Source organism: Camelus ferus, chromosome 29 (genome assembly GCF_009834535.1).
Source record: "Camelus ferus isolate YT-003-E chromosome 29, BCGSAC_Cfer_1.0, whole genome shotgun sequence".
In the NCBI taxonomy this organism is placed as follows: domain Eukaryota; kingdom Metazoa; phylum Chordata; class Mammalia; order Artiodactyla; family Camelidae; genus Camelus; species Camelus ferus.
The window spans coordinates 26,018,832-26,042,163 of record NC_045724.1 but is presented as its reverse complement, the minus strand read 5'-3'; the positions used below and the strand labels follow the sequence as shown (position 1 = coordinate 26,042,163).

The following is a 23,332-nucleotide window of genomic DNA, read 5'->3' as shown; positions in this document are numbered from 1 at the left end:
TTTATCAAGGAAATCCAGCTAACACACGTACAAGGAATGACAGGATTTTACAAGTCTCTTATTTGCAACTCCCAGTGAAAGAACCAGTTCAGGCAAGGATGACAGTGGACGAACACACAGAGGAAAGGCTGACAGAGAACGTGACCAGACTGCCAGCACTCAACCCCCGATCGATTTCCACACGCTCAGGGAAGTGGCTCCTGATGTGATGCAGCATGGAGTAGGAAACACCACTTACGAAGTATTTACGCAGAAAAAAGCTGAACCTGTAGGTAATCAAGCCCACGGAACTAGCCTGGAGTTCACAGAAAACGGAGGGGACAGAAAAGTTAAATAATATCACAAGGGAGAAACGGGCAGTTCATACTGTGGGACACAGAAGAGAGAAACTGGTTTCAACAGGTCAGTGTCACTGTCCCGAAGGAAGGGGGCAGGAGTAGAAGAGACTGCTTTAGGTTTATTTAGATTTAATTATGTGCAAGATCTTAAGAGGCCAAACTCAAGGTAACATCTCGACTCTGAATCCTTATACAAAACAAACGTACAGTCAGGCACACAATTTGAATGTGAACCAGGCGGTAAATACGCCAAGGAGTTGTCATTAGACTTGTTGGCTGCAGTAATGACAATGTAGTTACAGAAAAATGCCACATTTTTAAAGCCATCTCTCAAGTACAGAGAGGTAAAATGATGTAACAAAATAAAATAACTGAAAATAATTCAGGGGAAAAGAAAGAAAAAGGAAGAAGGGATAGATGAAAAGGGTGACAAATTATTTAAAATACCTGAAGCTTGGGTGAAGGATATATAGGATTTCATAATACCATGTTCTCTACTTTGTGAAAGTTTTAAATTACTCTAATGAGGTTTTAAAAAATTAATTAAAATATAACAATTTTATTAGCTATATAGAAGGACAAATTCACTCTCTTGGATGCTTAGTAAAATAGTGAGATTACAGACACACAACAGTTACTGTCCATAAACAGGAAACAATGAATTTCATTTTCACCATCATTCCTTATATAAATTTAAGGAATAGTCAGTAAGATGTGACCAATTTTACAGTATTTAACCATGAAAAAAGCTTAGAGGTTACAAAGTCTATTTGCAATTAGAGATTCAACTCTTTGATTCTACATGAGTCCAGCATAAGTAAAAACACCTGTTTTTAAACAATAACTTAAGGCAATCTCCCAAAGATCATGGTAAAGTTATGAAAGGGACAAGTATCAATGCCAAGAGATTTGATCACTGCTGGTGTCTGTCTGATGTACTGTATGTATGAATAAATCAGAACAGCCAATCTTGGCTCATTATACACTTGGTACTTACAGAGTACTTTATGATTTAAACGGACTTTACATCTGATGTTGTGGAACCTGTCACGGAAACGTTATATTCAGATATACTCACCTCTGCCGTCATTCTAGCAAACAGGTCCGGAGGAATATTCCCACATAGCACATTCTTCCTTAAATTTGGATTCTTAGCATCCTTAAGATTCGATATTCTACTTCGTACTCTATTCTTGTATTTCATGTCTGTATTCCTTATTTCTTGATATATAGGTATTCGGCCATTAAGGAACAGAGGTTAAATGGTAATGGTGAGACCATTCTTCCTCCTCTTCTGCCACAGCAAGAATTCCTGAAATTTCTAAGCAGTGTTTCCAACCTAGATTAAGTTAACAACAGGCTCTGTTTCTGCCTGATTTCCTCACCTGTAACTGGCAAATAACAGTGGTCATATATCCACGCTATGGAACAGCAGTGCTTTCTCAGTGTTTAATGCCAAGCAGCACACAAAACAAAAGGGTTTCAAAATGTACCTCAGGTACTCAATCTGAGTGAGAACACCTTTGAAAAAGAACTTGAACTTATACATACTTTCCCTTGCCCAAGTCTGAATCCTACCAAGGATCCTAAAAAGCCTCAAAAAGACCACACAGCTCCCTGGAGGGCCTTCTAAGAAGGCAATTCACCCACCATTCACAGTGGCCCTGAGGGTTCATTCCTCCCCGGCTCAGCAGGAAGCTAGGTTAGCAGGTGGCTTTTCTCAGCAGAACAGGCTGAAGCAGGGACCAAGCCCCAGGACCCCCTTTCTAACAAGGACAATCCCCTGGAAGGTTCCTGCTCCGTGCACCTACATGTGAGCCCCTCCCCCAGGGCCCACAACGCGGTGTTTAGCATGAGCACACCTATCTCCAGCGTCATGAGCTCAGAGGACTGTACATGCTTTGCTGCGTCTGCCCAAATGTGAAACTCGACTTCATACTTACTAGTTCACAGTTACTAGTGTGAAGTGAGTGTTTCCATGCCCTTCTGCACAACTTCAATTGAGACGCTACATTCTCAATTTGTAAGGCAGAAAAAAATACAATTATGTGATTTACTTCTGAATGACAGGAAAACAAGAAAAGGACATGGATAGACCTCCCCTTTCCCATCAAAACAATCAAGATAGAAACTGAAGAATAAAATGAACTCTGAATTCTTTACAGAAAGGAAAAATTATACTTAGCCTAGATTACTTAAAACAATTACGCATATACACACAAAGGATATCCTCCTCAATCTGAGATCCTAATTCTTCCTCATCAGCTCCAATAGCGATGTAATCATCTAAACACAGGCACAAAGAATTGTCAAGCATAAGCAATTATAACAAATCAAAAGAAAATTTCAATACAGAGTCAATTAAACTGGGTTCCCATTGCTTCAACCCCATGTGCCCTGCACAAAGACTCCTTTCAGTTTCATTTCATCAGAATCTGGTCTCTTTACTCCCCACTTGGCTCCTGCTTGAGCGAGTCCTCAGCCCTCATGAGTGGGGAAGTAATTCATCTCGCAGACAGTTTCTCAATTCACAACTCCGTAAGTTCTGGCTGCTCCAGCAGAGAGCAGAGAAAGTTACACAAAGAACTATCTTGGCTCCTGCGACTCAGACTTCAGTGCAAAGAAACCATTCATTTTATCTGCCAATCACATACACGGACACATTGAGAAGGCTCCTATGCAAATACTCAAAAGGACAGAAGGAAATAAAAAGAAACTAGGAAGAAAAAAGAAAAAAATACATGAAGAGAAAGGAGAGGAACCAGAGTAGAAAGGGGAGAGTAAGGAGAACAGGCCACACGGACTGTGGTTCCGTGTGACAGAAAAGAAAAAGGGTGACTCTGCACAGGACAATAAATACATACTCCTATATATGGAACCTGGAAGTCAAACTTTTACATAAGAATGAAGACCCCGGGGGAGGAGGGCACAGCTCAGTGGCAGCGCACGTGCTCAGCATGCAGGCGGTTCTGGGTTCCTAAATAAATTAACCTAATGACCTCCCACAACCAAAACAAACAAACAAAAAAAGAACGAAGACCTCCGAATTAAATTAAAGCTCCCACATACAAAGCTCTTCTCTACTTAAGAAACAAGAAATGTAGGAAATGAAATGACAAATATATATAACATACTAACATTTAACAAGGGGTGTCGTGAACTCTCAACCTGAGGGGTGGGGTGATTGGTTTGCACACTAAATGTGAGGAGAAAAAAGGCTGTGAGAGAGACAAATGACTAAACTTCAGGAGAAGCACCTGCACATGAGAAGTGCGGAACTGCATGGGAATAAGCAGAGGCCAGATGGCCCGCAGTCTGCCCTCAGTGACCTGCAGCAGCCTCTCCCCGCGGGGCAGTGGTGGCAGCTCTCACTGGGGTCCCACTGGTAGCGCAGAAGTAAGGGGGAGGGCAAGGCCAAAGGACAGAGAGCGGAGCCACGGACACCGAGCTTACCTCCCGTCCGGAGAGCTGCAGCGAGCATCTCCCTGCACTTTAACCGCACGGAGTCAGAGGTGCCCGGGGCCCGAGGGAAGGAGGACACGTACGTGTCTCGAGCGTGCGGCTCGTCCTTCCTGCTGCTTCCATTGCCGCTGGAGCTGCTGAAACACACACACATGCACACACACCCCGAAACAAGTCAGGAAGACTCTCTTACAGTAAACATCATCACTACCACTCTCTAAAAACTAAAACTTTTCCCCTGATTAAATGAGATAGTATTTCAGTGACTCTTACGTGAAAAAAAAAATTTCCCACGTGGAGATTAAAAAGAAGCTAAAATTTCAGTAAAGATATGAGATACAAGTCTCAAGTCCCTTATTCTTTAACCTTGATTATTGTTTTAAACATTAAAAATATTTTTAATACACAAAATACACATTACAGCTTAACACAATAAATGAAAAGCAAGGATATTGGTTACGAGAGAGGTGAGGGGATGGCACCAGAGAGTATGACAGCTCTGATCCAAAAATAGAGGGGAAAAAAGTTTGAAAAACCCTGTTTCAATTAGACAACCAATGAGGTTTATACATAAAACACCCACTTCTGGATAAAAACCACATGTAGTGAGAAGTAAGTTGTGAAAATACAAAAATGTCTGGTAATTTCTCCCCAGAAACATCAATGCAATCAAGACAGTTCTGTAATTTTTCCAGTCAACCTAATCATTTCAACTGCTTCTGATTAACTTCTTGTACTGGATTCTTACCAAAATACTTTTCTGGCTGGTTTCAATTAACTCCTATCACATTAGAGATTTCTGCCACAAACCTCTCCAGACTAATCGAGCCTCTCACCCTCCACGGATGTCACTTGCTGCCTGGCTGCAAGGAGGTCCCTCCCTGCCCTCTCCCCTTCCCCACCCCGCGACCTCCGCAGCCGGACCGCCCTCCACAGATGACCGAGGGCACAACAGTCGCTTCCTTCCCGAAGCCTCCTCCAACCTGCCTCCCCAAGTACTGTCTGCACACAGGTGTGTACTACGGTGACTTCCCCGTGTCCTCCCCTCCTAGCCTGAGCTCTGGGAGCAAAGATGAGAACTTATTTCCTCTTCCTTGTACTCCCAGGACGCAGCACACCACCTGCCAGTGATCAATCACTGTTTCAAACTCCACTTCTTAAATCCTTCAGTTACGTGCCCACGTCAGCCCGCGGGTGGCCAAACGCCTCGCGCGGCCTGGGGGCTGTCCAGGTGGACGACGGGGCCTTTTCCTCACTAGCACCACTGCCACTGGCCCCACCCCTGACATCCTAAGCATTTTCCCACATCACTTCCTCCTTAAATTCTTACACCAAAGTGTGAAACCCTGCACGTCACCTAGGTCTTCCTGTAGATGATACCTCTGACTTGTTTCTCCAATCTGTTAAAAATTTTCTTCACTGTACAAGTGTGAGTGTGTGTGTATATGCGTGCGTGTAGGTGCATGTGTGCGTGCATGCGTACATACCACTTACTTTATTAGGCTTCACGTAAGTAATGCTATGCTTTTGCAGATAAGCTCTAACCTTAAACTTCAGTTACTTAAATCTGAAAAAATAATACCAAGAACTCCTCTTTCAATATTTATTTAAAATATTTGTCTATACCTTCACATTTTATATTAAAGGCATTAAATCAGTGACTTTAAATGTAACATAACTGAAAGTGTGTGTTAAAAAATAATGGCCTGTACTTTCCAAAAATATCAAGGTCGTGAAAGACACTGACAGACTGAAAAATCATTCCAGGTTAAAGGAAACCAGATATGGTAACTAAATGCAATGTGACCCGAGATGACATTTTGGAAAATTTTTTTTCTTTTGCAACAAAAGACATTATTGGGACAAATGCTGAAATATGAATGAGGTCTGCAGACTAGGAGGAAGGATCATATTAATGTTAATTTCCAGATATCGCTAACTCTATCACGGTCCTATGTGAGGACATGTCCTTGTTCTTAGAAAACACACGTTGACGTAGTCAGTATTCAGGGGTATGAAGGGCATAATGCCCGTAAGTTACTCTCATTTGGTTCAGAATAAAACTCGTGTGTGCGCATTTATACACACATCTGCATACATGTATAGAAGTATCACAGGGGCAATCTGGGAGTCCTCTGTACTATCCTTATAATTTCCTAAAAGCCCAAAACCATCTCAAAATATTTAGGAAAAAAACTGAAGAAATTTTATTAACAACTGGTGTTTAACCCTATCTTTAGCTTACCTTTTTATCATCACGTTTAGTGAGTACTAATATATAAAAGAACTGCGTATGGGATATTAATCATTGTTGTTAAAAAATGAGGAGTATGTTATCAATTTGGGGTAAACAGTGAGAAACAGATGAAGTTAAAATAAGTAGCCTAAAACTTGAGGGCCCAAGAGTTACCTGAAGGGACGGTTAAAAGCCTATCTCTGGGCCCCACCACCAGAAACCCTGGTTCTGGAGCTCCAGGGTAGAGCCCAGGAGTTTGCTTTTCAACAAAGCCACCAGGTTCCCTTCTGGGACCACACTTTGAGAACGAGTGCTCTACATCAAAGTCAAGCCTCCCAAGAACACAGATCTGTATTTCACCTACCAGGTTCCCCACCTATCCTGTCAGCACACCAGACACCGCACAGTTCACCATGTGTAACAGGAAGGGGTAAACACAAAGGCCTCCCAAGAGCTGAGGAACAACCTGAACCCTTCATCACCGAACATGTTTCAAGTTCTTATGATAAACAGCTAAACTGGGAAAGAAAAAGAAGCATCAAAAGGAGAATTAGATCCACGTCCAAAACTATCTAAAGAATAAACGTTGCAAATAAAGGAAGCAGCCACGTGGACCCCCAGGCAGCGCCTTCACCACGCTGTCCCGGTGCTGCTCAGAGTCCACGCAACCACACGCGTCAGGCGTGACGTAAGCAGTTTCTCATTTATGTGCTATCTTCTAATTCTCTTAAACCTCCAGGAAATCTTGTCAGAAACCTTACTTCTATCTGGCTTTTATCTATCTATTTATGCTAGTGTGATTAGAAAATAGAGGGGAACAGACATGAGACTGTAAGATCATGGGGAAGCGATGGTCACATAAAACCGTGACTTTCAACATAAACGAATTTCCATAAAGCAAAAAATACCTTTCTTCTCTTGCTTCAGGGCTATTCTGCGATGTAATTGCAGTATCTTTTTTCTTTTCTTCAGGATCTTTATCTGTTGATGGTCCATCTGAAAAATTTAAGAAATTCCTAAGTTGTTGACATTTGTTAAAAAAAAAATACTACTACATTATCATACTATCGTGTTATGCAATAAAAAAACACTAAAACCCTAAGCTTTTAACAAGTAAATGGAGTTTATGCAAGCTGCCCTACTAGCATATGTACGCGGATTTCACAGCGGTGCTCGGTCAGCATCCCCAGATAAGCTCTCGGTTGGTCCTACGCTAATGGTAGTATAAAAGGGAGGACTGACTACACAGAACAAGGGAAGCAAAGAACAGGGAAAAAGCACCAGCACTGTCATTTAAAAATGAAAGCGCAAAGCATATATTGCAATATTGTTTTAATAATTTTTCACGAAGTCAAGAAATTTGAGGTGGTACCCGAAACATAAGGAATTATTTCAGGGATAGTGAACAAAAGAACATCTCACAGCATATACTGCAGGGCTATTGGTTACGCCTGCCCAGCACCTCCTCTGTCTTAGATGCCCTGTGAACTAACACAGATCACTAGCACGAGTAAAGCACACACGTGAGGACCTAAGGAGGACCTCAGCAATCAGACACTGGCGAGTGAAGCACAGAAAGCAGGTTGGGTCAAGGCAGCAGTTTAGCACTGAAAAAAAACAGTCGTGTTTAAATCAACCAAACAGCCTTGAAAGCTGGGTTCAGAAAATGTCTGGATCTACCGTGTAAATTACCCCATTTGACCTACATTTTGACCCTACGTACATGATAAGAGCTACATAAACAACTCAACTCTCCACGTCCCTCTGTATAAGACATGGAAGAACACACATTCAGCTGTGTGGCAGGACCACCAGGCAACTCTTAAGCACATCCCATGGTCACACTCCCATCCAGACCACTCAATCCAAATCTCTGGAGGGCAGGCATGAGCGTCAAAATTTTTACAGGTTCCTCAGATGACTCTAACATGCCAGTCCGGATAAGACTAACTGACAGAACAATCCAGATCACAATTCTAGAACTTATCCTGTAAAGGTTAGGGTGACCAAACCTGAAGCACAATTCCAGCCCCTACGATACACGTCAGTTCTCACATACTAACACTACCGCCCTCTCTGTCCTGCAAGTCACCTGGAAGCCTCAAGGCCTAAAGACACTGTAGTACTGTGAGGAAGAAAATAAAGATCAATAATGACATTAAAGAATATAGCAAGGATGAGATACGTTCCCAAGGTAACAGGGCAGAAAGCTTCTGAGAGGTGATGTAATAATGCAATACTATCTAACAAGGACCCAGTGCTGTGGGAGGGGCAGTAAAGCTGGCCCCTGACACACTGCTCCAGTGTGGGGTGTGCTGGTGCAGTCCTGAGAAGGCAAAGCAATAAGAGGTGTGAACGGCCTTAAGAACAACCCCACTATGGGAACAGAGTGGGCAACACAGCAGAGCCCCGGGGACGTGCCCTGGACTCTGGACTCTGCAGATAACCCCCCCAGCGTGGCTACTCACCACGGACCCAAGGGCACACAAGACACCTCATCTCTCAGTGCCTCCGTTCCCTCATCACGAGACGGGAATTACAAGAGCACTGAGCACACACGGCTCTGGGAGGACTAAATGCGCTAACACAGGCTGAGGCTCGGCACGTCTTAAGTACTCAGAACGGCGCAAGCCAGCAGCAGCGGAAGCAGACCTTCCAGAAACCCAGCTAACGACCCAAAGAGAACGCTTTAGGCAGAGCTTAAATGCATCAAGATACTATTTATAATAGCTTAAAGTTAAAAAGGACAACAAATCTAACAGGTATGTGATTTAAGTATGGCATAATCACACAATAGAGAATTTTGAAGCCAGTAAAAATCTTGTTATAATGATGGAAAAATATAAAAACAATTTTGTTAAGAAGACAATAGAAATACAAATACATAGTGTAAGTAAAAATTACAGCTGAAGCAAAAATCATGCATTGGGGGAAAAGAAGAGTACAAGTTCTCCTTTAAAAAAAGTTTTCATTTATCCTAAAAGGTTACATGTTCATTTAATTTGGAGAGTTGGAGGAGGGAAAAAGCCTCCTTATTTATCTGTCTCTAACTACAACTGTCAGTTAATCTCTTGCTGCATCTCTCTCCACCCCTCCCCCCCCCAAAAAAAGAAGTGGGAGAGTTAGAAAATCAGTTGTGCAGCTGTCACTGTCGGGGTGGTCTGGGCAAGAACCGGTGGACACTAAAAGGGGGCAGGGTGGGTTTGAGGGGCAGCAAGATAGTTTCCGGGTCTTAAAGTGTCTCCCACAGAGTTCCTATTAGACACGAGGGAAAGTCCTAAACGGTGCAGGGTACCCCTCGGTCGGGTCTCACCATTACCACCACCACTGCCTCTGGACACGACACCCCGAGGAGGGCACGGACACATGCATGCGGTGGACACACAACTAGATCTCATCGTGAGAAAACACTATAGAAACCCCAAATAAGAAGCACATTATTGAAAACAAAAGGGAAAGGGTATTTTTCAAAAGTCAATGTCCTAAAAGACAAAAAGGCATAAGAACTATTCCACATTAGGAGACTAGATACTTCCTAGGTGGGACCCTGTTCTGGAGGAGAAAAGCTGTAAAGGACGTTAGTGGGACAACTGACAAAACCGGACATGTACTGTGATTCAACTCCTGGACCAGTGTTACATTTCCTGAATTTCCTGTATTACGATCACTCAAGAAAATAAACTTGTTCCAAGAAAACACACACTTCAGTATTAAAGAGTAAATAAAGCATGACAGATGCAGCCTATTCTCCAATGGTTCAGCAAAAACAAAGTAAGTGTGAGTTTATGCATCAGAGCCAAAGACAGCAAAGATGAAAACTTAAGGAACTAGAAAAAGGACATGTGAGCTACTTTTATTATTCTTGAAATTTTCTGTTAGTAAGAAAACTATTTCAAAAAGCTTGACACCTTCCTCTTGGGAGGAAATATTCCTCTTAAAGAGGAAATCCAATTACAAGTGTTCAAAAACTAGACAGCTAAATCTGACTAGCTTAAAAAGCAGACCCCTCCAGGAGGCCCGACGAAAGCCCCCTCCCATATTACAAAGCACTGATTTCAAAACATCTGCATTCATTAAAAGAAAAAAATGCAACAATCAAATGTCTGAATAAACCAGAACATCATAAATATGTAAAGGAAGGACAAATATACCTAATAACTTTTTCCAGGATTTGATGAGGGACTTTGCTAAAGATGTAACTTCTTCATCTGTGCTCTGCTTGCGAATAGCATTTACTGACATTCCGATTCTTGTGGACTGAAAGGCAACAACAACAAAAATTTGTACAAGGAAATTTATTTCAGGCAATTCAGTGTTTCACTTCTTTTTTCCCAGATGCCTGTTTCCATTTTAGAACAGAAAAAAACTTCAAGTACATGAAATCTTTTAACAGTACACTATAGACTTAAGACACACACATCTTCAGATCAGCATCGGACTCTTCAAGGTTCTCATCACAAAGCTCTGCAAGCATGCAGCCTGCGCCCACAGGAAGGCCGGGCAAGCCAGTCCTGCTGACGAGAGAACAGAACGTACAACGTCTGTGTCTGCAGACAAGGCAGGCTGACACCGTCACGGCTAACACAGGCACTTTGTTTCTCCACAGTCTCCGACGTGCATTATTTCACATAACCACTCGCTGCAACTTATAAGGAAGACATCCAAACAAATACCAGCACCCACAGAGGTTTAAACACCAGCACATAACCAAGATATTAAAAACAGTTCACAGAATATAGAAAATTTAACTTGTGGTGATGCTGTGTGCCCAGAGCTATGCTGGGCACACCCATATTTATTAATTTTCCTAACAACCCTTTAAAGTTGAGATCATTGTCCCTGTTTTTAAATATGAAGAGATTGGAAGTACCAATAAATGACTTGCCCAGCATTACACCATTACTAATTGACAAACCTGGAATTTTAATCCAGGTCTGTCACCTCTGAAGTCCATGCTCTTTCCAACACATCAGCGGTTTTCAAAATGTGCTCAAAGAACAAAAGCTATGACAGGTCAATTATAGATGATAAATAAAAAGTGGTAAGTTACTCAGTAAGTTCAGGCTGTCAGTAGACAATCTTTCAAAACATAGTTAATAGATTCAATGCAATCCCTATCAGAATCACAGCTGCCTTCTGTGAAGACACTGATACGCTTGTCCTGAAGTTTATATGGAAGCGGAAGGGACCCAAAATAGCCAAAACAATCTCGGAAAAGGGGAACAAACTTAGAGGACTCACAATTCCCAATTTCAAAACTGAATACATAGCAACAGTAATCAATACAATGTGGTCCTGCATAAGGAGAGACATGCAGATTAAAGAACAGACTTTAGAATCCAGAAATAAACCTCTACATTTTTCATCATTGATTTTCAACAAGGATGTCAAGACAATCACTGGGGAAAAGAATATAAAAAGGTGGAACAACTAGCTCTCCATTCAAATGAGAATGGAGTTGGACTTCTTTATGCCACACATGAAGATTAACTTAAATCACAGACCTAAATGAAAGGGCTAAAACTGTAAGACTCTTAGAAGAAAACATAGGAATAAGTCTCTGTAATCTTGAATTAGGCAACGGTTTCTTAGACATGACACCTCAAAGCAGAGCAACCAAAGAAAATAGATAAATTAGACTACAACAAAATTTCAAACTTCTGTGTTTCAAAGAACACCACCAGGAAAGTAAAGCTATTCTACAGAACGGGAGATAACTGTATTCTAGAACATATAAAGAACTACTGCATCTCAATAATAAAAAGACATATTACCGAACTTAAAAGTAGGCAAAGGAATCTGTATAGACACTTCTCCAAAGACACACAAATGGTCAACAGGCACATGAAATGACGTTTCCTCATTCAGTCATCAGAGAAATGGAAACCAACACCACAATGAAACATCGCTTCACACCCACCAGAATGGCTATCATCAAAGACAGATAAGGGCAAGTGTGGACAAGAATGTGGATAAACTGGAACCCTCATTTACTTGCTGTGGAATGGAAAATGGCACAGCCACTTAGGAAAATAGTCTGGCAGGTCCTCAAAATGTTCAACATAAAATTGCCATACCACTCAGCAGCTGCACTCTCTTAGGTATCTACCTAAGAGAAACAAAACATTTTTACATGTAAACTATCATGTCTTTATAACCCCAACACAATTTCTAATCCTAATAAAAAACTCAAATGTTTGTTATATAAATACACCGACTTTCCAAGGAACGAAGCATACAAAAAAACTAAAGGTGTATTATATAGGATAACCCTACCCAAAGTCCACACCTTCTATAAAGCTACGCATCTTTTGAACCCTGGGATTACTATGTTGCTGTCAATGTGGTTATCCCTACATAGATCTGCCAGGATAAGGTCACACCCAGGTGGTAAGGTGGTGACTCAAAGGCAAGGTTACTCTCAGAACTGATTTGCCAGAAGCTGCTGACCCTTGGATGGGACATCTGCCCTGGGAAGACAGGACTTAACGGCTCGCCCCCTCTCTCTTTCTCTGGTCCTACAGTTAGAGGAGGCGTTCTTCACCTCTTCGCACCACGGATCCCTTTGGTAATCGGAAGATTATGGGCTCCTTCTCAGAATGCTTTTAAAATAAGTTAAATAAGATACATAGGATTACAGAGAAAACCAATTACATAATATAAAGTTACAAAATATTTTCTTAAATGTGACATGGTAATATATGCGCTCCTTTATTGAAACACTGAGTAAGCTCTAGCCTAAGTTTAATAGCCAACATAATAATGAGCAAAACCAGACGTCAGTACACCCATAAGAACTACAATATGAAGTTAGAACGTCTGTGATTTCTCTCAGCTAGTCATAAATAATGCTAATATAATTGTGGTCCACTGCCTTCATAACTGAAATAGACGCTCAATTTCAGTTAGATGTTAGTGAAAATAAGTGATCTTTTTTCTCAACCACGTACATACCCCATCACACTTTGCTAAATTCTGACTTAATGGAATAGACATATCAAAGGTGGCACTCATACAATAAGAAATGTGCACAAGAAAATAGCCAGACTCATGTTGCTAACTATTTCCTTTCCTTTTTAACATTCTGACTTTTGTTAAAGTTTTAGGTTTAGTCTTGATGGAACATTAAGACTTCAGTAACGAGTCTCCGTAATGACTACTTGACATCTGACTGTGCACACGCCGGCTGGTGCAAAGAGAGGAGAGCGAGCTGCCACCCTCACCCTGAGGCCACGCTCACCCTGCAGCAGCAAGGGACAGCAGATAGGAAAGTGAAATCCTGGGAGATCAAATCAGGGCCGAGAGTCCAACTTCCTTTCACAGTGAGATTTCATTTCCACTGCCAACCCAGGACATTCGGGTTTTATTCTTCTCGAGGAAGGCAACGTTTTTCTATAATGGTAACTCAGTTTATTTATTTACGTTACCACCTTAAAAAAACAGAAGTTAATAATGGTTTACACTGTAACAGGAAAATACAAAAATAATTATATTGGTACGGAAGGTGTTTCAGTATTTCACAACTGCCTATTCAAAAATCACGACACACAGCAGCACATACCTGTAGTAACTCCAGGGTCATGGGAATGTTCTTAAGCTCCTTCAACAAATCCAGTGCTCCAGCCTATAAAGCAAAGTAATTTCACAGTGAATTTCCCAGACAGTAAAGCAAGGAGTAACTAGAGATTTAAATTTATGTTTTCCTGTCCACAATTCACTATGGCTCACTTATTCATGTGAAGAGAATAGTAGACAGAGATGCAGATAATGACAGAGAGAGTTTTCCAAATAGGGCTTGCGGCTCATTAGAGGATCATAAAATCCGTTTACTATGTTATGACTCAGTTGTTTTGTGATGTTTATTTTCAGTATTTATTTACATGTGTCCTGATGAGAAATATATAGTACATCTCTTACTGTGGTGGTATGACCCACCCCAAATTTCCATGGCAAGCCCCTGTGTGAGGACGGGGGAGTGGGAATGGGGGTCCCGAGGTGCACCCGCTCACACACAGGGAGAGTGGGGGGGGCACCGCCTCACTGGGGTGTCTTGACATCTCTGTGGCTCACTGCTCTGTCACAAGAACACTGCTGTCTCCCTGGTTCTCGCAAAGGAGTAAAGAGCAAATTCTGAAAGAAAATCCAGAATTAAAATCTACGTTAAGCTCACAGGCCTGTCCCCTGCCAGTTCCCATCTAGGATCAAAAGGCTCCCATGTAGCTGAAGATGGAACAAAGTAAGACTCATGGAAGATTTATGGAAAGTGGCTCAAGTTAAAAGAGCAATGGAATCGCACGAGAAGCAACAGCTCCCCCTACAGGCTGTGGCCAACACTGCAATTTAGATATTCATTCAATCTACCCGACATCATCTCACCTAATACATCACTTAATCTGTCATATCTTATTTAGTCTAACAGTTACTTAATGTACTTAGTGTACTATATTTGGACACACTATTCTATATACCACTAATTAAAAAACGATTAAACTAGAATAAGAAACTGTCTTATTTCCTCTTACTTTCACAATTCCTTCAGACTTAGAATTTTTATCATACATCAACTTTTACATACAGAAAAAGAAAAATATAAGCAAAACTGGCTAAGGTGTTTCTAAAATTACTTCGCATTCAGCATCTAACGCTTATGAATCACTCACTGACTCAGACTCAATAATATCTGTTTTTAGTCCACAAAAAGTTATATCAAGACACTAATAATGCTGCATTTCACAGAAGAATCCACAAAAGAGCTAAGAGCCCTTAGCTCTTGGCAGGCACCGCAGTGTGCAGAGCTCAACCCCTTCACCCCCACTGCTCTTCAACCATTCGGTTCCTTGGGATTCAGAGCGCGCTCCACTCACGGTTCAGAGCCCCTGACACCCATCCTGCAATGCTGACACTGGGTTTGATGTCCTGCCTGTGAAAATACATCCCAGTGGCCATCTGGCCAACAATACGTATCTCATTCTGCTCTCTGAAATGTGAAAATGTGAAAACGAGGCACCATGCGGATCAGTGAAATACAGCACACGTCAGGAAAACAGAACGCCCCAGCGCATGCCCCTCATATGCACTCCAAAGCAGGAAACAAGCCTGGCATCTCATGGTATCATTATATTTCTCAAATTTAAAATCAAGCAAGGATTTCCAGCCATATAATTTTTCCATCCAAAGCTGACAGACAGACTTACCTGTGGAGAATAAAACAGTATTAACTTAACTTCTGGCAATAAACAGGTATGTCATTTTAATTTAACCCAGTCCTTCAAGTTCAACAGAAATTATGAAATGGGGGTAAGATATAGCTCAGTGGCAGACAGCATGCCCAGCATGCACAAGGTCCTGGGTTCAATCCCCAGTGCCTCCATTAAACAAACAAACCTAATTACTTCCCCCCACATAAGAAAGAAAAAAGAAATTATGAAACAGGTTATTATGAAGGATTTTAGTGATTCATTGCTTAAAGATCCCTTCTGATCATAAAATGCAATAATTTCTTTTTATTTAGAGGTAACTAAAAAAAGTAAAACATTAAATTGTTAAAAAATAAAACACTGACTTTAAATTTACTATTAATCAAGAATTTCTACAGGCATGACATTTTCGTGAGCGAGTGTCTTCAATCCCATATCAGCAAATCCCCAAACCAAAATCCTTTTGAAAACCGAAAGATTTCTCCTAGATTTTCAATAAACTCATTTGGTAGCAACATCTAATCTCAACAGATGCATGAAACTGTTTATGTTCCACTTCTCCCACTTCACGTGAGAGTGCTGCATTTCACTACAGAAATGCTGATGTCTGATTGCTGGAAACTGCCCAGATCTTGTTGCGGATATTACGAAATATATGATGTATGTACCATATTATCCTTATAAAACCTGAACAATCTGGCACTCTCAAATATATCAGACTCTAAAGGTCTTAAGAGACTGTGGACCTGTATCCTATATTAACCGTAGGTAATTTTCTTCCACCCAAGTCTCCATGGTCTTTCAGATTGATTTCTGACCTAGCATCACTCAGAAAGGAAGTACAGCATCACAATTCTACAAGTTTCCTAAGACAAGAGCCCAGGGTCCCAACCTTGCCCCACTCACTTCCCATTCCACAGGCCCCCTTGGCAGCTGTGCTCCGTGAACTCGGTGAACAGCATCACCAAACAAACTGTACTCCACCCTTCCCCAGTCATCACCTGCCTCCAAAGGTCAAGTCTATCCGATTGCAGCATCTCCTACAGGTAATGATGCAAGAGAAAGAAAGATTCTACTTTAACTTCCAGAGTCAAATTTAGTTCACAGTACTGGCTGGAAAATAAACAACAGCAACATATTACTGTATTACATCGTTGACACTGCTGTCTGTCATCAGAAACAAGCACTTTTACAAAGTATGGTATTCAGACCCAGCATCTACAAGACTGTGCAGGACACAAACATCCTTCTCCTCAAGGAGATGTAAGAGGGAAGGAGTAACACGGAACATGCGGTTAAGAACACGGGCTACGTGTATGTGACAGACCTGCATCCACATCCCTGCTCAGTCATTTTCTAATTATAAGATCTTGGGAATATTACTTGGTCTTTTCATGCCTCAGCTTCTTTATATGTTGGTGAGCATAATACACCGACCCCCAGTAGTTAAAATAGTCAGGTGAGGTAATATAACACATACGAAATATCGAAACAGAGTGCCTGACACATAGGAGATGGCTGATGAGGCGTAGAAAAAAATTTTTAATTATCTATTTCTACCACAACAGTATTTTCAAAGAGCCATAAAGCCAGTATTTTAAGTGAGCATTATTTAACCTCAACCAACTCAAAATACTTCTTAGTAAGAATTATGATGCGATTTCAAGGTTTAAAAAACTATGATGCCACTTTTTTTTTTAGAAAGGAAACACATTATAAATATTTGAGTTACAGCTCAGCAACATCACTATAAACTAGGAAATATAATTTTACTGTTACCTCAATTTTGTAGTTATTCTACAGCAAAAGCATAAGTGACAAAAGAAAAAATATATAAATTTGACTTCACAAAAATTAAACGCTCCTGTATTTCAAAAGACGTCATCAAGAGAGTGACAACAGAATGGGACACAATATATGCAAATCCTGTCTCTGATAAGGGTCTAGTATTCAGAATATAAAGAATTCTTACAACTCAATAATCCAAATACTCGATTAAAAAATGGGCAAAGGACCTGAACAGACATTTCTCCAAAGATATACAAATGGCAAACGAGCAAAGAAAAATGTTCATCACCATCAGTCATGAGAGAAATGCAGATCAAAACCACGATGAGACACCACTTCACACTCACAACGACGGCTATCATCAAAAAGACAACGTAATGAGTGTTGGTGACGATGCGGTGAAACTGGAACTCCCATACACTACTGAGAATGTGAAATGTGCAACAACTATGGACAACAGTTCGGGCAGTTCCTCAAAAGGCTAAACATAGTAATTAGATAACCCAGCAATTCTACTCCTAGTATATACCCAACAGAAATGAAAACGTGTCCAAAGACTTGCTCAAGAACATTCTTAGCAGATTACCCATAATAAGCAAAAAGTGGAAAGTGCCCAAAATGTCCATCAAATGATGAATGAATAAACAAAACACGGTATATCCATCAGCAGAAAGGAGAGCTACTCAGCAATACAAGGGAATGAAGTACTGACACATGCTACAACACAGATGAACACTGAAAACATGAAGTGGAAGAAACCAGACACAAAAGACCAGACTGTGTGATGCCATTTATACCACACGTCCCAAACAGGCAAATCCACAGAGAAAGAAAGTAGACTGGGGGGAGGAGGGAGATGGTGACTATTTAATGGGTTACAGTTTCTATTCAGAATGAGGCTATTCTAAAATTAGATAGTGGTGACAGTTGAACAAATCTGTGAATGTATTAAAAACCACTGAATCGTATACTTTAAAAGGATGAACTGTATTGTATACCTCAATAAAGCTGTTATAAAAAATTATATAGTCATTCTAAGTTTTGATTTATGCTAATTAATCTAACCCTGATAGGGAAACGAAAGTTCTTTCTGCAAACCAGGTACCATCAAGACTTACATTCCAAGTATCCCAGCTCCTAGGAAATTCTAACATGTTTCAATTTCTCTCTCTGCACAATTTAATCTACTCAGCCCTTAGCCTTCAATGAAGAAAAAATAGACAAACCTCAACGCCACTCACAAAATGTGTCCATAAACTTGAAAATTCTAAGTTCTTACCTGACTCCTCTTTCCAGTCTAGTGTTATAAATTCTTTACAAAGATAATCCAGAAGGTTTTTTAGCCCTTACCATATCCTAGGCCAAGAATTTTCTATTCATCCATTCTTTACTAAGTTATCTCCAATTTACCACCAAGAAAAACATTTTAGAGATGTTAAGAAACTTGCCTAAGATTACACAGCTAAAGTTTGGAAGAGCCAAAATTTGAACCCAGATGAGTAGTCAGATTTGCTTACTGACATCAAGTCAAAATGACAAGAAAAAAAGCTAAGTAAAAAACAGCCAATATCTGAAAATTTGGAACTAATTTATGTGGTTCATCATGGTCTCAAAGTGTGTACTTGTAAAACTGCTAATACTGATTAAAATCAAGTATACACATGGGGCAACATTCTGGGTAGTACTAGGGTCGATGTTGTGGGGATATTTAGGGAAATCTGTCTGCTCCAGAACAGCAAATACCCTTACTTCCCAGTCGTATATGCACTGAACTGGACCCAGGCAAGGTTCAGACACAGATGCAACGGTCTTCTAGAGAGATGGTACAGCGAAACAAGAGTAGAACTGGATTTGAAGCAAAACGGATTTAGATTCACATCTTAATTTGACCACTTTCTAGCCATATGGCTTAAAGCGATTCACTTAACTTTCTAATTAGCTTCATTTCCTTGTTTTTAAGAATGGAGATAATACTTATCTCAACAAACAATCCGAGGAGTAAATGAGATAAGGTAGGTATACTTAGTAGAATGCATGGTTCAGAGCAGTAACTCAATAAATGGTTTTACTATTGTTTAAAAGTGACACCTATGGTTTTATTAAAACAAACAATATCTAAAAAGATATAGATAAGCAACTAGGTCCTACTGTGTAGCACAGGGAACTATATTCAGTAGCTTATAATAACCTATAATGAAAAAGAATATGAAAAAGAATATATATGTATAACTGAATCACTATGCTGTACACCAGAAACAACTATGAGAATCAACTATGCTTTAGTTAAAACAAACAAAAAACTACAGCAAACCAGAAAAAGAAAATCTAATAACGGCATTAAACTTCAATTCATAACACAACCATTATTTTTCAAGCAAAGTTCACTTTTTCTCAGTATAAAAATAATATGAAAAATAGCTCACAGGGAAAATCTAGAAACCACAAAAAAAAAAAAAAAGAGAGAGAGAGAGAGAAACAAATCTACCATAATCCTGTAACCCACAGAACAACTTCAGTTAAATTATTGAACACTTAAAAAGCTATTTATGGTCTGTTGATGAGCTTTGAAGGGCAGGGAGGGAGAGTCATTCAGACCATTTCCCTTTATTTCATTTGCCTGTTTGAACTTCTGTAAGACAGACAGGAAAAGAGAGAATAAAAAAAAGTAAAAAGAGACAGTCAATCTTAACCTTTTTTTTGGAGAGACGTTTCATATCGGTAAAGTTTTGTACTACCAGAAAAATAGGATTTGAGAAGAATGAGACTTGAGGCCTATCTGCCGAGCCCATCCTCTTTCTCTCGCAAACACGTTATGCGTTTACAATGTGAGAACTGCAGATAAATACAAACTGGTCCTCAACACGCCTGCCCACTAAGGAATCCTTCGTTTTTAAGAAGCATCAGTTACAGGGAGAGGAAACAAACAAACAAAAACAAACACCTCGGGCACTACATGATTAAAGAATACACATTATATAGCCTGAGTTAGAGAAAAAAAATCACCCAACAAAAGGCCTTTTTTCCTAGGAGCTAGCTTCTACTGTGGGAGTCTAGGTTCTCTCCCCAAAGAAAACAACTTGCCAGTTTAAACAAAGTAACAGACATGTTCAGCCTATCAAATACCCAGAACTCATCACTTGCAGTAGAGAATGACAGGGCTCCATCCATAGGAAGGAAAAACGGCACAAGTAACGTCTGGCACAGAAAACAAACAGGATATCCTTTAAAAGGCCAAAATTGCAAATACAGATTAACAGGGGTATGAAATTTCATGCTGGGCAATGCACCTGTCAGAGGAAAAGAGGAACAGACCATGTCTGAAGTCTGAAGAATTCAGTGTTTAACACTACTTCCTGCTCTGGCATGCTGACCAGTAGAAAACCTGGGTCCTGGCTTAATCCAAATTGCACGCTTAATTTGAGTAGGTGAACTACTTGATCTCTGACTTGGTTGCTTATTCTGTAAAGTGGATACAGCATAGCTGTGTCTCCTGAGTCTCAGAAAAATTTTGCACAGACACTTTGTAGCTCTGAAGTGCCGCACAAATCAGAGCATCCCTTTCCTCCTTAACATTAGTTTGACAAAGAATTTTAGAAGTTGAGCTGAAAACAGATGACTCTTAAGCAAAGGACTAAGAATGGCACACACACACACAGGTGGTCAGAGATGCAGAAACTGGAACACCTCATAAAAAACCACCAGAGGACACCTTCACATAAACACATTATCATAACAGATAGCGCCACTGGCATTAACCGTAAAACCACTTAGTGAGTAGCCTGCAACGACATTTGTCCAAATCCATCTACCAGCACACCCTCGTCAGTGTGTGTGCCTAAATTATTTCTTCCGCACTGTACCGCCTAACAGGATCGACTCGTAAAAAAGCGTTTAGCTACTTGCCAAGCACACCGCTGGCATAGTTAAACTTTTTAAATTGCTAAACAAACATGCAGGGTAGTTGAGATAATCAAGTGAATGTTTGGCCTTCTTCAAAAATAAGATCCAGGAATCTCACATCTTGCTTTATCAGCTTGAGGTCTAGAACACATCACAGACATCCCTCTATTTGATGTTGCTCGTCGTTGGCCAACGAGCCCGGAGAATGAATTCTCTCAAACAGTGAGGGCTCTCTGTACTCTTTCGATTCTTAAGCGAAATCAGCGAGGCTTTAGCACCATCAAGTTTACAATAATAAAGGAGAACGCCTCGATCAAGTTTACTAGACTGCACCAACCACGAGGGACCCCGGAGCGCCCAGAGTGGGTCCTAACGCCTGCGGCCGCCGGACCGAACGCCCTCCCTGAGACCCCCTCCCCAGGACTCCCTCCTTAGGACCCTCTCTCCTCAGGACGTGGGACAGGATGTCCCCCCAGGACTCCCTCCCCAGGACGTGGCTTCAGGACCACCCGACCCCCACCAAGACAGCCTCCCCAGAATGCGGCCACGAACAGGACGCTCCCTCAGAGCCCCTCCTCACAACCCCCTCCCCAGGACGAGGGAGAAGACGCCCCCAGGACTCCCTCCCGAGAGCCCTCTCTCCTCAGGACGTGAGGCAGGATGCCCCCCCTAGGACTCCCTCCTCACAACCCCCTCCCCAGGACGCGGCCTCAGGATCAGACGTCGCCCGCAGGACCTCCCCCAGAACTCCCTCCCCGGGACGCGGCCGCGGGACAGGATGCCCCACCCCCCATCTGGACCCCTCCCCAGGGCGCGGGCCTCGCCGGCGTCTCGCGGGGAGGCCGGGCCGGCAGGCAGGCGGCGCGGGCCAGGAGCTCCCTCGGGCCGATGGGCCCCCGAGTCCGGCCCCCGCCCGCCGCCCGGCCTCCCTCCGGCCCGCGCCGCCCGCCGCGCTCACCGCGTTCTTCTTCTGCACCATCTTGTCCATCTTCTTGGCAATGCGGACCACCTCGTCCTCCATGGCTCCGGCAGGCTGCGCAGCGCCCAGCCGCGTGGGACGGGAAGTGGGCGAAGCGGGCGGCGGGGCGGCAGGCGAGCCCAGGCGCTCGGCGAGGCCCCACAGCAGGCCGGGGCCTAGGCGCTTCCTCACCACCGAGCCCGCGGCGGCGGCGGCGGCGGCGGCGACGCTCCTCCCCCGCAGGCAGCGGCAATCGAGCTCCGCGCGTGCCGAGCAGGCGCCACCAATCGACAGCGGATGGCTGGGGAGGGAGAGCTGAGGCGCCACCAGCTGGGCAACCAGCCCGCCGGGCGGCAGGGCTCCCCGGCTGTCGTAAAAGTGGGCGGGAGGCGGGGCCAAGCACGGCGCTCGTTCCCTCAGGCCCCGCCCTCGCCCGCCCCGCCCCGCCCCGCGGTTCCCGGTCCCCCAGGCTGTAGCGCCCGCGGAGACCCTCGCAGCGTCGAGCCTGAGCCCAGGCGGTTCGGAGGATGGGACGTGGGCGGGTTTACAGTCGATCGGACCCACCGTGACGGTGGATTGAAGTACAGAACCCCGTCCCTGCAGACCCATGACCGTAGATTGGATCGTTGTGGGCGTCTCCTTGTTTAAAGTCAAGTCATCTGTGAGCTCCTTAAGGATGGAGACTCAGTCTTGTTTCCTGACTCGGAATGCAGGGTGCGCTTTGAATGCAGTTGAATAGTAGTTGACAGAAACGTTCTCATCAAAGAAATTTAATGAGGCATCTCACCTGCTCTGAAGATCAGTGAAGAAGGTGACAGCCTTAAGCCGAGGCAAAACATTAAAACAGCTGTGTTGTCAAGAGTATGGGCTCCTTCAGTTCTTTGCCCAGTTACTTGCAAGCGTATCCCATACCCAGGTTAACCGATCATTAATCCAAACTCACCACCTCATAGTTTTTCTACACTAATGTCAGATTTTGTTCTAGTTTAGTTATTCGGGGGAAAGAGTAATTTGAACCGTATCTTTTTATTTCACTTATTTTGTTTCACTTTTAAATTATCTTTTTATTATTGACTCTCAAATTGTAGTGAGAATATATGACAAGTTACTCGTTCTAAGGTGTTTATTGAGATTTGTTTCGTCAATTTTTATAAATGTTATGTGTCCTGGAAAAGCGTGTATTCTATAATGGCAAATCTGAAGTTCTGTAAAGACCTATTAGCCCAAAATTAATTTTTTGTTCAAATAATTATATCCCAGTTTATTGCCTGCTTGATGCATCAATTCATGGGTATGTACAAGTCTCCATGTATGATTGTGGATTTGTACATTTACTCTAGTAATTGTCGCTTTTGTTTTTTTTCCAAAGATTCAGTTTATTACTCTTTCACAGCGGTAAGATACACATAACATTGTCAAAGGACAAAACTAAAACAACCTGGTGATGAGTGTG

The 23,332-nt window shown here is 42.1% G+C and overlaps 1 protein-coding gene across 2 annotated transcripts in view; it reads right to left on the bottom strand.

Moving 5' to 3' along the window:
* Positions 1-22,135, bottom strand: part of TCEA1 (transcription elongation factor A1) — a 28,678-nt gene extending 6,543 nt beyond the window's left edge. The window contains exons 1-7 of one of the 2 annotated variants that reach the window (XM_032470293.1): positions 21,880-22,135; positions 13,598-13,660; positions 10,188-10,293; positions 6,945-7,032; positions 3,792-3,934; positions 2,568-2,624; positions 1,417-1,571 (exon numbers count right to left, since the gene is read on the bottom strand). In XM_032470293.1, the coding sequence (XP_032326184.1) occupies positions 1,417-1,571; positions 2,568-2,624; positions 3,792-3,934; positions 6,945-7,032; positions 10,188-10,293; positions 13,598-13,660; positions 21,880-21,942 (675 nt within the window). In that variant the 5' untranslated portion in view covers positions 21,943-22,135. Of the gene's footprint in view, positions 1-1,416; positions 1,572-2,567; positions 2,625-3,791; positions 3,938-6,944; positions 7,033-10,187; positions 10,294-13,597; positions 13,661-21,879 lie in introns of both variants that reach the window. The other variant, XM_032470292.1, reaches the window with a different exon arrangement.
* Positions 22,136-23,332: the final 1,197 nt, after the last annotated feature.